This window comes from Muntiacus reevesi, chromosome 2 (assembly GCF_963930625.1).
Source record: "Muntiacus reevesi chromosome 2, mMunRee1.1, whole genome shotgun sequence".
In the NCBI taxonomy this organism is placed as follows: domain Eukaryota; kingdom Metazoa; phylum Chordata; class Mammalia; order Artiodactyla; family Cervidae; genus Muntiacus; species Muntiacus reevesi.
In genome coordinates this window covers 59,517,533-59,531,853 of record NC_089250.1, presented here as the reverse complement: position 1 = coordinate 59,531,853, position 14,321 = coordinate 59,517,533, and the positions used below count along the sequence as shown (strand labels likewise).

The following is a 14,321-nucleotide window of genomic DNA, read 5'->3' as shown; positions in this document are numbered from 1 at the left end:
CATATTAAATCTTTTGATATTTCCCCACATGTCTGTAAGTCTGTTCAGTTTTTTCAATATTTTCTCCTCTTTAGATTGAACCACTTCTGTTGATCTAGCTTCAGGTTTATTGAGTCTTTCCTTTGTCACCTCTCTTTACTCTTGAGAATATCCTGTGCATTTTTAAGATGTGAGATATTGTATTTCTTATGTTATAAAATTGCCATTTGGTCATTTGACCCTTTTGGGATTTTTTAAGTGTAATTCAATGATTCTTTTGAAAATCATTTTGTTAAGGTATAATTGACATACAGAAAGTTACAGATATTTAATGTATATGATTTGATGAGTTTGAAGCTAAGAATGCACCCCTGAAACCTTCACCACAATAATCAAGGCCATACATTTATCCATCACCTCCAAAAGTTTCCTCCTGCCTTCCCCCCAAAAAAATATTGATTTCCTTATTGTGATAAGAGCGATTAACATAAGGTCTACCCTTTCAGCAAGTCTTTAAGTCTACAAAACAATATTAACTACAGGTCCTGCGCTGTATAGCTCTCCAGAACTTGTTGGTTTTGTGTTACGGAGGTTTTGTACCTTTTGACCAACACTGCCTGCTTTTTGGTCTTTTTAAATGTTTTTTATTCCTCTGCTGAGAACGTCTGTTTTCCCATTCATTCTAAAGTATCCATTTTCCCCTCACAGTGTACTGTTATAATAGTTGCTTTGAAGTCTCTGTCTGACAATCCCAACATCTGGGTCTTTTCATGGTTGGAATCTACTGATTGTCTTTTGCTTTGAGAATTGGTTGGATGTGCCTTACTTTGTATTGCATCCTGGACATTTTCAATATTATCTTATGAGAATCTAGGTACTGGTAAAAGCCTCTGGAATTTTTTTTTTTTTTTTTTTTTTTTTTTTTTTTTTTAGTAGCAGGCAAAATTGGATAGGTTCAGACTGCATGTTCTTTGTCACCTTCTACAGGCAGTGATTCTAGTATCAGTTTTACTTTCACAGCTTTCTTATGTGGTTTGGTTCTGCCTGATGTAAAGGTTAGTCTGGAATTTGCGCAGTGGTTTACATGGTATCAATACTCAAAAGATTTTCTCACCCTTCTGAGGGTGTCTTCCACACAGGCTCAGCTTGGGGTTGAGCCCAGGACTTGTGCTGGTTCAACACAGAATTGGAGGATTTCCTTTATCCATTCTTTCGTCGCCAGGATTATATGTACATTCTCTGGCTCCACAGGCCTGTTTTTCTGGTCCTCTGGTCAGAAATATGAAGTTCTCTCAGAATTCTAACCACCAGCACTGTCATACAATTCCTCACCACTGGGCTTACCCTCAGAGCAAAGCATCAAAAAGCCAAAAGACAAAAAAAATGAAGATTTGCCCCACACTATTTACACTCAGGGGTTCTTTTCCAAGTTCCTTTCTCCAGGGAGTGGGTTTTCTCAGACTTTTCTGTCAAAGGCATTGGAACTGTAGAGCAGAGTGGGGCTGCCCTGCAGCAGGGCTAGTTGAGAGCAATGATTAAATTAAAAAAATAAGGAGTTTCCTTATACTCTCCAGCTTCTGCAGGTCCATTTTTCCTCTTCTCTGACCAGAACGCTGGGCTTCTCTGTGGGAGTGTGTGCTGCCTATATCAGAGGTGCGGTTTCCGATTTAAAGCATCCTGACTCTAGGCAAGAAGATACAGGAAAAAAATTTACCAGGAAACTCACCTGGTAGAGCTTTTTCACTAACCTGCTTTGTGGGTTATTCCTCGAATTTTGACTTTTCACTCCAATCTGCTCTCTTTTATTTACTTTACCATGCTCTTTCTTAAGTAATTGCTTTTTAAAAAAATTTGTCCAGAGTTTTCAGTTGTAACCAGTGGGAGAGATGGGCTGTAGGAGGCTTATTTTAGCTTAGCCTTCATTCTCCCTCCTAAAGGGTGTTTTTTTTTTTTTTTTTCCTTCCTTTTGAGGTAATTTTAGACTTACAGAAGTTACAGAAATTTTAGACTTACAGAAGTTGCAAAAATAGTACCGAGTTCCCGTATGTCCTTCTCCCAGCTTTCCCTTTTGTCAACGTCTTACATAATGATAGAACCCTTATCAGAACTAAGAAATTAACCTCGGTTCACTACCATTAACTAAAGTTACAACAACAGAAGTCATTTAGGTTTCACCCGTTTGCCTATTAATGTCCTTTTTCTGTCCTGGAATTCAGTGCAGGGAGGATCCCATTCGGTTGTCATGTCTCCTTAGTCCCCTCTGATCTGTGACAGTTCCTCCATCTTTCCATCTTTTTTATGGTCTTGACACATTTGAAGAGTGCTAGCCAGCTCTTCTGTAGAATGTCCATCAGTGTGGGCTTGTCTGAGGTTTTCTTATGATCATATTGAGGTTATGCATTTTTGGGGGGAAAACACCAGAGAACTGATGTATGCTTTCCTCTGTGTGCTGCCATCCCCCAGGACTTTGCGAGGTTGATATGTTTAACTTGTAATGTCATCTTGATCACCTGTCTAGGGTAGCATCTGTTGGATTGATACTAAAATTAATATTTTACTCTTTGTAATTATTAAATACATTAAGGGAGATACTTTGAAACTGTGAAAATATCCCGTTTCTGCTTCAAGTTTGACCCATTACATTTAGCATCCTTCAGTGCATCATTAGGGCTTCCCTGGTGGCTCAGATGGTAAAGAATCTGCTCACCTTTCCAGTCAGTACTTTAAGAAATTATAGTCATGATGATGACGGTGATGAACTGGATCCCAGAAGAGTACTTGCCAGTCACGTACCTGGAACCCGTTTTTCCTCTTGGAATCTCAGCTTTCTTCTTCATAAAGTGAGATGATTATGAATCTGACCTCACTGGATTGTGGAGACATTGAAATGAGATCCTGGCAGCAAAATAGCCAGCTGAGGTATCTTGGGATGGGGCTGACGCCAGAGGACTGAGTTATGGGAGAGAGGGCTGTGAGTGCTCCTTGGGAGATGACGATATGGAGCAAGGAGGTGTTCTGCAGGCATGGGGCGGGAATGAACTTAAGAGAAATCCCTGGAATTGTCTGTGGTCAATAAGCAGTTGAGGGTACTCGTTTCTGGAGGTCAGGTAGACAGCCTGAGGAGCGTTCCCAAACTGGACCAATTTCGGGAGGAGGTGACTTCAGATGAAGGAGGCTTGAAAGATACATTGGAAGGAACTTATGCAAATTCCAGAGGCTGGACCATAGAAGAGAGGTCGAGGTGGGTGGGCAATTACTGGAGAGGCCCTGATGCCCTAGTGGGCTTTGGGGACCAAAGCAACTCTCAGTACCCACTTCCAGAGCTAGGTAGTGGGCTGCCAGGGGGTGGCAGGAGCTTGGGTGTCCCCTTCCCAATGCCAAGATATTCATAGGATTGTCCCCAAAACCCCACCCAGCATGGTGAATGGAGCTCGAGCTGAGTGTACAGTGCATACATCTATTCATCCATGCTGTCATTTATTCAACAAGTATTTACCAAGCACCGCTGTTTGCCAGGCTTTGTGCTGGGCAGTAGTCACACAGCAGAGACCAAGGCAGCCCATGGAACACCCATCCTAGAGAAAGGAGACGCAATAAACAAGGAAACAAACACACAAGATTGCTTTGGTTTTATACCATTTGGTAACAAATACTCCAAAACTTTGTGACTTAAAAACAATAGCCATTTCCTTACCTCTTACAAACTCTGTGGATCAGAAGTTAAGGCAGGACTTGTCTGGGCAACTAGGCAATTCTTCTGCTCCCTGTGGCATCGTCCGTGGTCACTCAGTGGGACCCAGCTGACCGACAGATTAGTTCGGAGGATCCAAGACAGCTTCACACAGACCTGAATGACTGGATGGCTGAGCTCCGCTAGCAGTGTCTTCAGGAGTGCCTGGGCATGGCCTTGTCAGCTGGACAGTCTCACGGCAGGTTTACCTGGCGGCTGCTCCCTCCAGAGCCAGCGCTCCAGGAGAACCAGACAGAAGCTGGCCTTTCATGATATAGCCGCTGAAGTCATGTAGCATTACTTCCTATAAAATGTTAGTGGAAACGGTCACAGAATCCCATCTAGATTCACAGGGAGGGAACAGAGACCCACCTTTTGATGGAAGGATAACAGTGGCCATTAAAAACAAAAAAATGCCACAAGGATAAGTTATTCTCAGTGCCACAAGTCCAGAGAGCTTCAGCAACTTTCCCCAGGGACAGTTATGAATATGAATGGTGCTAAGAAGGAAACAAAAAACAGGGTGAAAGGCAGAGAATGAAAGGAGATGGTGGGAAGCTAGGACCTACTGTATAGCAGAGGGAACTATATTCAATATCCTGTGATAAACCATAATGGAAAAGAATATTAAAAAATGAATGTATGTGTGGGACTGAGTCACTTTGCTGTACAACCAATACTGGCACAACTTTGTAAATCGACTATACTGAAAAAAAGAAAAGAGAGAGAGAGATGGTGGAAATTCCCTGGCAGTCCGATGATCAGGACGCTGTACTTTCACTGCCAAGGGCCCGGTGGGTTCAATCTCTGGTCAGGGAACAAAGATCCTGTAAGTGGAGTGGCCAAAAAACAGAAAGAAAGGAAGGAGGTGGCATGGTCGGGGAAGAAACGTCCTCTGAGGGGACGTTTGGGCTGAGACCTGAGTAACGAGAAGGCTTTTTGCGAGGCACAGAATTGCAGGCAGCAGGCTCTGCTCATGCAAAGGCCTCCTAGATGGGGAAGAGTAATCGGAATGTAACCAAAGTGATAGGAGGTCAGTGAGGCGGGTGCAGGAGAGCAGTAGGATGGACGCAGACAGGAGCCAGGCCTCACTGTGCCTTACGAGCCGTGGGACAGGGTTAGGATCTTATTTTAAGAGCAACTGGAAGGCACAGGAGACTTTTAAGCAGGCAAGTAATGTGTTCTGCCTACATTTTAGAATGATGTCTCTGGCTGCCATATGGAGAATGGGGTTGGAGTCGGGGGGACAATGCTAGAAGCAAGGAAACCAATGAAGAGGTTACTGCAATGTCCAGGTGAGAGATGATGGAAACCAGGGGGATGGGTGGAAATGTATGGCTTGGGGATACATTCAGGGGTTAGAATTGGCAGTACTTGGACATGGAGTGAATGTGTATGTGTGTGTGTGTGTTATCTGTGGAACAGTTTTCAAGGAGTATCCTTGTTTCTACTTTGTCCAGAATTCTAAAACCAGGCCAGAGGACAATTTTAAAGATAAATGAGTTTTGCTAATCGTCAAAATGGGAAGGAAATATGTTCTCCTCGCCCACACCCAAAATTACTTCCTCAGTTGTGATCTTAGCCTGAGAGACCAAGGTTGGGGACTCTGGGCAAGTCACTTAAGGCCTCTGGGTTTTCCTTTTCTTACCTCTTACAGTGAGTGTGTTGGGTTAAGTGGTAAGGAAGGGACCTCCAGGTTTGGACTCCTCTATTTAATCAGAATAGACTCCAGTCCAACCTAGCGGCATTTAAACTACATGCCCTGTGATGCAGCCATCTCACCACTTCACACACGGCTTCACTGGGAGACCTGCCCGAGGGCACCCAGAACAGTCCTGCTGCTAACAGCAAAAACCATGAAACAACCCACAGGTCCATCAGTAGGGGACTGGGTACATGAATCACATTACGGAATACTATATGCAGCGAGAAATGAGTGACCTAAGACCACACATCAGCATGGATGGCTCTAACGAAATTTATGTTGCATGCGAAAAGCAAGTGTAGAAAACTACACACAGTATGATTCCATGTATTTATTTTTTAGTATGATTCTATTTATATAAAAGGCAAATGATTAAATAACACAAGGTTCTGAATAGTGATAACATCTTACAAGGAGAGTGGGGATTCTACTCAGAGGGGCACTGAAAGATTTAATATTCTACTTCTTAAGCAGGGTGGCTGGTACCTAAGTGCTTACTATTGTCTTTAAACTGTATGCATTCTTGATATGTACCCTTTTGTGTGTAAAATACATTTTACAATTTTTTTTAAGGTCAAGAATTTGCCTAAAATCTCCTCCTCTTGTGGACGAGGTAATGAGGCTCGGAGGGGGCCGTCATACAGCAAACAAAGATGAGAGAATAGGGGAAAGAGTAGCTAAGGCCCTGATCAGAGCAGGAGCTGAGGGTGGTGATTTTTTGATTCGTCACCTGCTGTATACACATATACAGACATACAGTCACATGCCAGATACAGAAATAACTCTTCCAAAACACTCAAGGTTTTCCCTGGTGGCTCAAAGAATAAAGAATCTGCCTGTAGTACAGGAGAACCAGGTTGGATCCCTGGGTCAGGAAGATCCCCTGGAGAAGGAAATGGCAACCCACTTCAGTATTCTTGCCTGGAGAATCCCGTGGACAGAGGAGCCTGGTGAGCTACAGCCCATGAGATCTCAAAGAGTCGGACTTGGCCGAGAGACAACACACTTTTAAGACACTCACAGCTCTGGGTGCAGTTCCCAGACAGTCCACTAGAGGTCGCAAAGGCACCAGCTTTCGCAGCCCTCAGGACTCGCCTGATTTCTCGCGGGCGCTAGCGCATTTCCAAATCTTCCCGGGAGGGGGCGCTAGTGGTCCGAGGAAGGCTGGAGATCGGCAGGGCGCCCAGGTTTGCTGTGCACAGAGTGAATTCAGCGGCACTGGAGCGCCCTGATCCACAAAGCTCTTCCCTGCCGCTCGGAGCTCGGGGCGGGGCGGGGCGAGGTGAGGGGCGTGGGCGGGCGGGGGGCTTGGGCGAGGGTCTCATGTTGAAAAAACGAACAGCTGAGTTAGATATGGTTCTGCATCCCTTCCAGCAGCCTTACCTTCAAGCTTGAATCCTATACAGGGGAGGCTAAGTGTTGTGGGGCCTAGATTTTTGCAATCTAGGCACATCTTGCACATTTTACAAACACAGTGGCTCAGACCGTAAAGTCTACCAGCTATGCAGGAGACCTGGGTTCGATCCCTGGGTCGGGAAGATCCCTGGAGAAGGGAATGGCCACCCACTTCAGTATTTTTACCTAGAGAACTCCATGAACAGAGAAGCCTGGACAGAGAAGTCCATGGGGTTGTAAAGAATCTGAAATGACTGAGCAACTAATACTTACACTTTTACACACACACACACACACACACACACAAAACCACCTCACTGCTCGAGCTCTTTGGCTTGAAGTTTAAGCTTCAGTTTTTTCAGGGTAAATCCACCTCTGATTATGCTTATGCATATTTACTTACTGTCTGTCTTCTTCTACTAGGAATGTTTCAAGAGGGCATGGGTTTTTATTTAAATTCTTAGCTTCTGCAACCCACTCCGAGCATATGTAGAAATTTTGTAACTACAGTTGACCCTTTGAACAATGCATGGGTTAGGGACACCAACCCTATGCAGTGAAAACTTGCATAAAATTTATAGTTAGGCCATCTTATCCTGGGTTCTGTATCCATGCTTCTGCATCAGTGGTTTCATCCAACCACACATCCGTGTGGTCCTACGTGTGTGTGCTCAGTTGGGTCCGACTCTTCGCGATCCCATGCACTGTAGCCCGCCAGGCTCCTCTGTCCATGGAATTTCTCAGGCAAGAATATTGGAGTGAGTTGCCATGCTCTCCTCCAGGGCATCTTCCTGACCCAGGGATCAAACCTTCCTCTCCCGCACTGGCAGGCAGATTCTTTACCACTAGCGCCACCTGGGAAACCCAGTCCTATAATATTTACTATTGAAAAACATCCGCTTATAAGTGAACCCCAGTGCAGTTCAAACCCATGTTGTTCAAGAGCCAACTGTGTTCGCTGAATGAACCAGTTGGGGCTGGTACAGTTTTCCAGGTAGGGATGACCGAGGCCTGGCCTGGGTGGGGCTTGAAGAGTGGGTGGGCCAAGGATGATGTCACTGAAACCTCAGAACAGTGGCTGTGACAACCCATTTTAAAGGTAAGGATGCTGAGGTCCAGGGAGGTGGCAAGTGTCCATGAGACGTGGCACTGGGCCTAGAATCTGAGTCTGCCGTCTCTTGCCTGCTCTTGGCCTGCAGCCACCGCCCTCCCCATCAGCTAGCCCTTGCACAAGGCTCTGATGCAACCCTGTAAGGCCCATGGCGCCTCTCTTGGGGGCATCGCTGGGAAACCAATTTTGCAAGAGTTGGGTCAGGAAGCACCAGCCAGGGTGGGTCCCGGGAAGATAAGAACGGCCCACCCCCTTGTGTGCCTCCAGGCCTTTTGATTTCCTCTCTTCCCTTCCCTTCCCTTTCCCGGAAAGCAGAGCCTGGACCCTGGCTGGGCCATGACTCACCTCCTTTCCCTCTGGCAGCCAGGCTGGGCTCCCAGGCCTGCCTGTCATTGGAAAGCCTTGCAGCCTGTGACCTGGACAGTGGGGAGCCCTCCCTGGGCGCAGTTCCTAGACCTCAATAAGAGTAGCTGGTATGAAGAAAGGTTTCACCCTTGAGTCTTACTCTCAGGAGGCAGTGGGGCAGGGAAAGGGGCTCCAGGAGCACTCTGAGGTCTGGGTGACTCAGATTGGCAGGTATAAGGTTGGTGTTTGCCCACGAAACCCCCTTGACCCTTGTGGAGAGGGGCGTGTGCACCCAGAGGCCAGAGCCTAGTGATCCCTCAGCCACCAGGCATCCCTCAAGCAGATGTGTCCACAGTTCGGTTGGTCTCTACCGGGTTCAAGACCTGTACCCCACTGTGCCACTGTCCTCTCAGAGCCAAGTCACATGGGACCTGGCCTAGGACCTCTTAGAGGACAAGAGAGCCTGCGCAAGTTCTATTTCTCTAGGCTCTTGTTAAGATTTTTTAAAATTAAGAAAAACATAAGTTGCAAAAATTGGGATATATATTATGCCTTGCATTTTTCCAGTTTACGCATTTAAAACAAGCATACGTAATGACCTGGTGTGATTTAAATTGGAAATAAGACGAAAAAGCTAGACTGGACCTCTTGTGGGAAAAGTGCAGCCCCTCAGAAGCTAAGTTTCCAGAAAGTTTAAGTCAGAATGCCCACGTGGCCTCGTGTGGGTCACTTCACCTCTCCCTTTTCTCATCTGAAAAGTAGGACTAGCAGTGGGTTTACACACCTAACGGGCTCATGAGTCAATCCCCTTGGTGAGGGCTTTACACCAACACGTACCCTAGAGTCTACACGGCGCCAGTCCTGGTGCCAAGCTTTCCATCTGCAGCCCTTCAATGGATCCCTGAGGTTGAGGTTCCAGAGCCCATTTCCCAGATGAGAAAGTGGAGGCTAAGACAGGTGAAGCCTCCAGGGAAGGGCCTCCCTTCCCAGCCTTCTCCTTCCCAGCCTGGGAAGCCTCCAGGCTGCTTCAGAGGCTGTGTTCTACCAGCCTACCTACTAAAACGTTTATCTTCCCATTACTATTGTGCTGCTGTCATTGCTATTATTAAAATGAGTATATGACAGCACTGCCCCATGCAGCTGTGAGTAGGATTAACCAAATTAATTTTAAGAGTTTAGTATAGTACCCGGCACATAATAAGCACTCTAAAAGTGTCTGTTAAAGAAAAAAAAAATATCCTTTAGGTCTTGGGGCCCACAGTCTTGGAGAGGCAAGGTCCAGTGTGCAAGGAACTTTGTCCCGGTTTTTCTCTGCGGCCTTCCCCCCACCCAGCTCCTGCCGCGCCCTGTCCAACACAGTTAAGGAGTTAATGATTTCCCAAGCGGCGGCCCAAAAGGAGCAGGGTCTTGTGTGCAGCACACACGCACGCACACACGTGCACACACACCCTCTAGCTCTCACAACCCCCCACCCCGCGGCGGCCCCGTCCCCCCCTCGCCCCCTCCCTGCGCGGGGCCCGAGCCTCTTATGCAAGCCGCCGGCGCCCGCCCGTTCCCAGGCCCGGCTGCAGCTGCGGGCGGAGGGGCAGGGCGGGGGCGGCTCGCTGTTTGTCTAGCGCGGCCGTGCCAAAGGCGGCGGGCCCCAGACAGCCAGGCGCCTCCGTACACCTGGGGATGCTCAGGTTAAATAGCTCCGCATTCCTCGGGCCCAGCTGATGGAAACGCTCCCAGGCCGCCGCCGAGCCGGCCTCCAGATGGGCTGGGCCTGGGCCAAAGGGGAAAAGAGGGAAACGTGGAGGCCAGAGTGTGCCTGCACGGGGGAGGAGGTGGCCCGCCTACCCCCGGCTCGGCACAGCCCCTTCCTCCCCTGGAAAAGGGCCCTGCCGCGAGGGGGTACGCGCGGGGACACGCCCACGGCCCGGTGGGTGGGCGGCTGGGAGGGGGGGCGAGGGCACACGTGTGACTCAGGACACTCCAAGGACGAACAGGCGACAATTAATAATGATAATTTACAGCTATCAAACACTGCGTGCTAAGTGCTCTATTTCATTTATTCTCTGCAGCAGTTCTGGGAAGTTGATGCTGTCAAACAGCAGCCCGTAGTGAGCTGGGTGGGCAGTAGGAAGGCACCCGATTTACCTCCAAATACTGTTCCCTTTGATAAAGTCTAGAATATGCTCGGGGAGGAGGTGGTACCTGGCTTAGTGCTCAATAGGCAGTCTTCATTGTTATTGTTATTCGCAATCCTGCTGTTAGCTCCACAAGGATCCACAAAATCCTTTATGTAAACGGCTGAGAGTAGAGTCAGGCTCATGGTGCTAGGTGCTATTTATTTTATTGACAAAATATATTAACAGTCCTTGCCCTCTCTGGGACAAGTTCTTTGCCCTTTCTGGGGCTGTTTCTCCCTGTGTAATACGTGGCAGCTGCCTGGTAGGGATACTGACTGTTGGTGTCCCCAGGGGTCTAACAATTGCCCAGAAAGTTGGTACTTAAAACTTCTGAGGAAGGGTTTGCCTATGAAAAGCTACCTACCCCTCACCGCTATCCCCAGATCAGCAGAGACCCAGGAATGCCAGCCAATCTACAGAACACATTTAGACATCCAGTGCAGTTTTGCAGTCCCCAGACACTCACACCCAACCATCAAGCCAGATCCAGGCAGAGGTGCCACCGTGCATTTCAGCAGAGCCCACAAGCCCAAACAGCTGGAGTTGGCTCACTTCTCTGCAGAACACATGCGCTCACATTTGCCCTTCTGCACACATCCCCACGTGTATCTTCATCCACACCCCCAGGCCCGCACACCAACAGATGACCCAGCCCCTCAGGGTAACTACCAGTTCACTCATGTCACACAGGCCCAGACACTCATGTGCACTCCCCCATGAGTACAAACCCACACACAGGTCCAGGCAGATAGGTCCTTGCCAAGGACACCATTTTCCAGCTCAGGAGCTGTGGACTTACTCGCCCACTCCTCCTCATTGCCCACACAGGAGCCCTGGGCTGCTGGCACAGCCTGGCCAGGGTGAGGGGGCAGAGTCCAGACCCAAGAGCAGGTGGCCCAGCAGCTGTGACTGGTCTGGTCCTGCCAACTTGCTCACCCACTTGGACAAAGCTGAAGCCCCGGGGCAGCCTGCTGGGATCCAGGGTTTGGTGGCCCAGGGGGCAGGCGCCTCCTCCTGGGGAATGGGGAATGGGGCAACTTGGCAATCTTGTCCCTGACAAGCTGAGGTTCTCACTACCCCCATTTAAGCCAACATGCAGGTCCAGTGACCCGGTTCTCCCAAGTAACCGGCTTGTTGATACTCTTCATCCCAGAGGGGGCCTTGTCAGGTTGATCTGCATTTAACAACCTCCCCAGGTGACCCAGATGGCCCCATGACCACTTTGAGAAACCCTAAAATCTGAAGGATTTAATTTTATGACACTGGGGAGCGGGGAAATGGCCAGGGATGGGGCGGGGTGGGGGGGAAGAATAGATTTTAAAGACACCGGAAACACTCATTTCAGGTCGGTAAAAGAAGCCGTCCAGATGTGGCCTTCCCGTTCCCTCCCCCACAGCAGCTGTGAAAAGGGTCAGGGGTCACCGCCAGCCCAGGTCCCTCCCAACAATCCAAGAAGTCACTGAAGCTTTATCATCATCTAAAGTATTTGTTTAATAACAACAACCAAAAAAGAAAACAACACCCCACAGAACTATTGTAAAACAATATTCTCAGTCGGTGATCATTGTAATATACAATACAAAGCAATTAATTTCCTCAGAAATCTGAGAAGCACCAAACGTGACCATTTTTTAAATGTCCGCTTTTCAAAAAATAGAAACACACGAGGGGGGACTCCCCCAAGTCTCTGGTGGCTGGTGGGTGAGGAGGGTCAGCCTGCCCTGTCAGTCCCCCAGACCCGGGCTGGATCCTGCAAGCGCCCCGGTGGCCGCCGATCGGTCTTGTTCCTCTCCAGCTCCGGCGAGGCGCCTGGAAGGACCAGAAACACTTATTCCTCTCGCCCCCTGCGGGGCTGGGGTCTGCCGGCTCCCAAGGGCGGCGCTTCAGCGACACAAGATGCGATCGTCCGCTGGAACACACGCCGCCTGTGAAAACAGAGAGAAGCGTTGTTGTTTAACGATCTACATGGGCATCCTTGAGCACCTAGGTGCTCGAAAGGATGGGGGGAGTATAGGGTCAAGCACCCCCTCCCGCTCTGAGCCTCAAGTGTCCCCTTCCGTAAAAGAAAAGTGATCTACTCCAACTCGGACCTCACCTCTGCCGCCAGGGCGCCGATTTCGCCGTTGAGAGTGCTGAGCGGAGCCCGGGCGGGGAGCCCCCGGCCCCCGGGGGTCCCGACGTGGGATTCCGAGTTGAGCTCCAACTCCAGATCCCAGATGTAGTCGATGACGTGCTGGAGAATCTCCACCCTGCTCACCTTGCGGTTCTGGGGCAGGGTGGGCACCAGCTCCTTGAGGCGCGAGTAGCAGCCGTTCATATCGTACAGTAGCACGTTCACCGGCTGCTCCTCCAGCAGGGCCGGCAGGCGCGTCCCGGGGCCGCCCGCGCAGCGCGAGATGGCCACGCTCTGCTCGGACAGGCAGCGCACCACCTCCCCCGCGCCGCCCGCCGCCTTGCCGGCCTTCAGCGCGCAGCTGGGGCCCGCGGCGGCCGCGGCGCTGCCACTGGCGACCTTCATGATACCGGCGTCGGGAGAAAACGAAGCGGACGGAGGAGGAAGAGGACGCCGGGAGTGGGGGGAAAAGTTGCGAACCCGAGAAAGACGGCAGTGCAAAAGCGCTACTCTAGTACCCCCTACCTGACTTTTATAAAGATGCCGCGCGCCTCCCCGCCCCTTCCTTGGGGGGCGGGCTCAGATGTTCAAAAACAGCCAATGGAAGGCATAGGGGCGTGGCCTGGAGGGCTTCTGGGTCCCGCCTCCTGCTCTCCTAGAGCACCCTCACCCGCGTGGAAAAGCGACTCGAGTAGCAAGACAAGAGAGAGTGGGAGGCGGGGGACAAGATGGCTAGTGGAGCCGAGGGCTGTCCAGAAGGCGAAACCGGTTATTACTGATCACGAAAAGATTCCAAGAGTCAGTTTTCTCAGGGATATGTTCTCTTTTTTTCTCCAGTCCCATTTTACAGATGAGGGAAACTGAGGTTCTGATGGAGAAGCAGCGTGGGCTTCTGGACCCTATCGGAAGATTACCTCTGGGACTCTGATCTTCCCAATATTTGAGCTGATATTTAAAGCTGACCCTCTAACACTCTGCTCCCCGCCCCCCCCCCGGGGGGGGGAGGCGTTCTTTCCCAATTCCCAGAGAACGCTGCTGGTGACTATTCCTGAGACCGGCAGTCTTACCCAGGCCCCTCAGGATGGATGCAACTAATTCTGGAAAATCTTCCTCCACGACTGGGGGCTTGGGCCCCTGGGACCTGAGCAAGAAAAAGGCACCCAGAGTGGGCTGTCTTCCCTGATTTCTCCCCTGAATTTGCAGCCCCAAATCTGCATCATTAAGTAATTAAATTTTTTTTCTCCCTTTTTGGCCTTTCCCCCCCCAAAGACCGCTGGGATCAGGGTCTCCCTCCCACGGCGCGGCAGCTGCGGAGCTCTCGTCGTCCCCCCTCCCACCCTCCCCCAACCCCCCACTCCCAGGGCTGCTCTGTGTCAGCGTCTGAACAAGCTGCTCAGACCGTTAGACGCCAGGCCCGTGACGTCACCCATTCATAAAACCCGGACGGGCTGTCAGGCTGGCGCCGTGAGGGCGGTCGCCATGGAGACGGCAAACCGGGCCTCAGCGCTCCCTAGCTACCCCCCAGCCCGGCCAGTCACCTGCAGACCTCCGGTGGGAAGCCTGGGAATGCGCTCCTCGCGGGCGCGGTCGCTGAGCAAGGGTCACTTTACCTCCCGGCCCCACACCTGGGAATCTCTCCACCAGGCCCACAGCGCGGGCGCTTGAGAGGTTTCTTCACCGCCCCCCTCCCCACCTCTCTAGTTCCCCGCTCCCGCCTGGGGAAAGACTTCGGATTCCAACTTTGCTGCTGGGTGAATTTAGCTGAGTAACCC

At 50.2% G+C, this 14,321-nt stretch overlaps 1 protein-coding gene across 1 annotated transcript; it reads right to left on the bottom strand.

Moving 5' to 3' along the window:
* Positions 1-11,902: 11,902 nt before the first annotated feature.
* Positions 11,903-13,075, bottom strand: ID1 (inhibitor of DNA binding 1). The gene is made up of 2 exons (XM_065919744.1): positions 12,532-13,075; positions 11,903-12,361 (listed from the first exon to the last, which is right to left on the bottom strand). Exons 1-2 carry the CDS (start codon positions 12,952-12,954, stop codon positions 12,320-12,322), a joined length of 465 nt encoding a protein of 154 aa, XP_065775816.1. The 5' UTR covers positions 12,955-13,075; the 3' UTR covers positions 11,903-12,319.
* Between the last annotated feature and the right edge of the window lie 1,246 nt (positions 13,076-14,321).

Excerpts from the sequence above, each read along its gene's own strand:
- ID1 (XM_065919744.1), bottom strand. The coding sequence starts at position 12,954 with ATGAAGGTCGCCAGTGGCAGCGCCGCGGCCGCCGCGGGCCCCAGCTGC. Across the intron at positions 12,362-12,531 it reads TCGGCGCCCTGGCGGCAGAG|GCGGCGTGTGTTCCAGCGGA; the intron begins GTGAGGTCCGAG and ends CTGTTTTCACAG.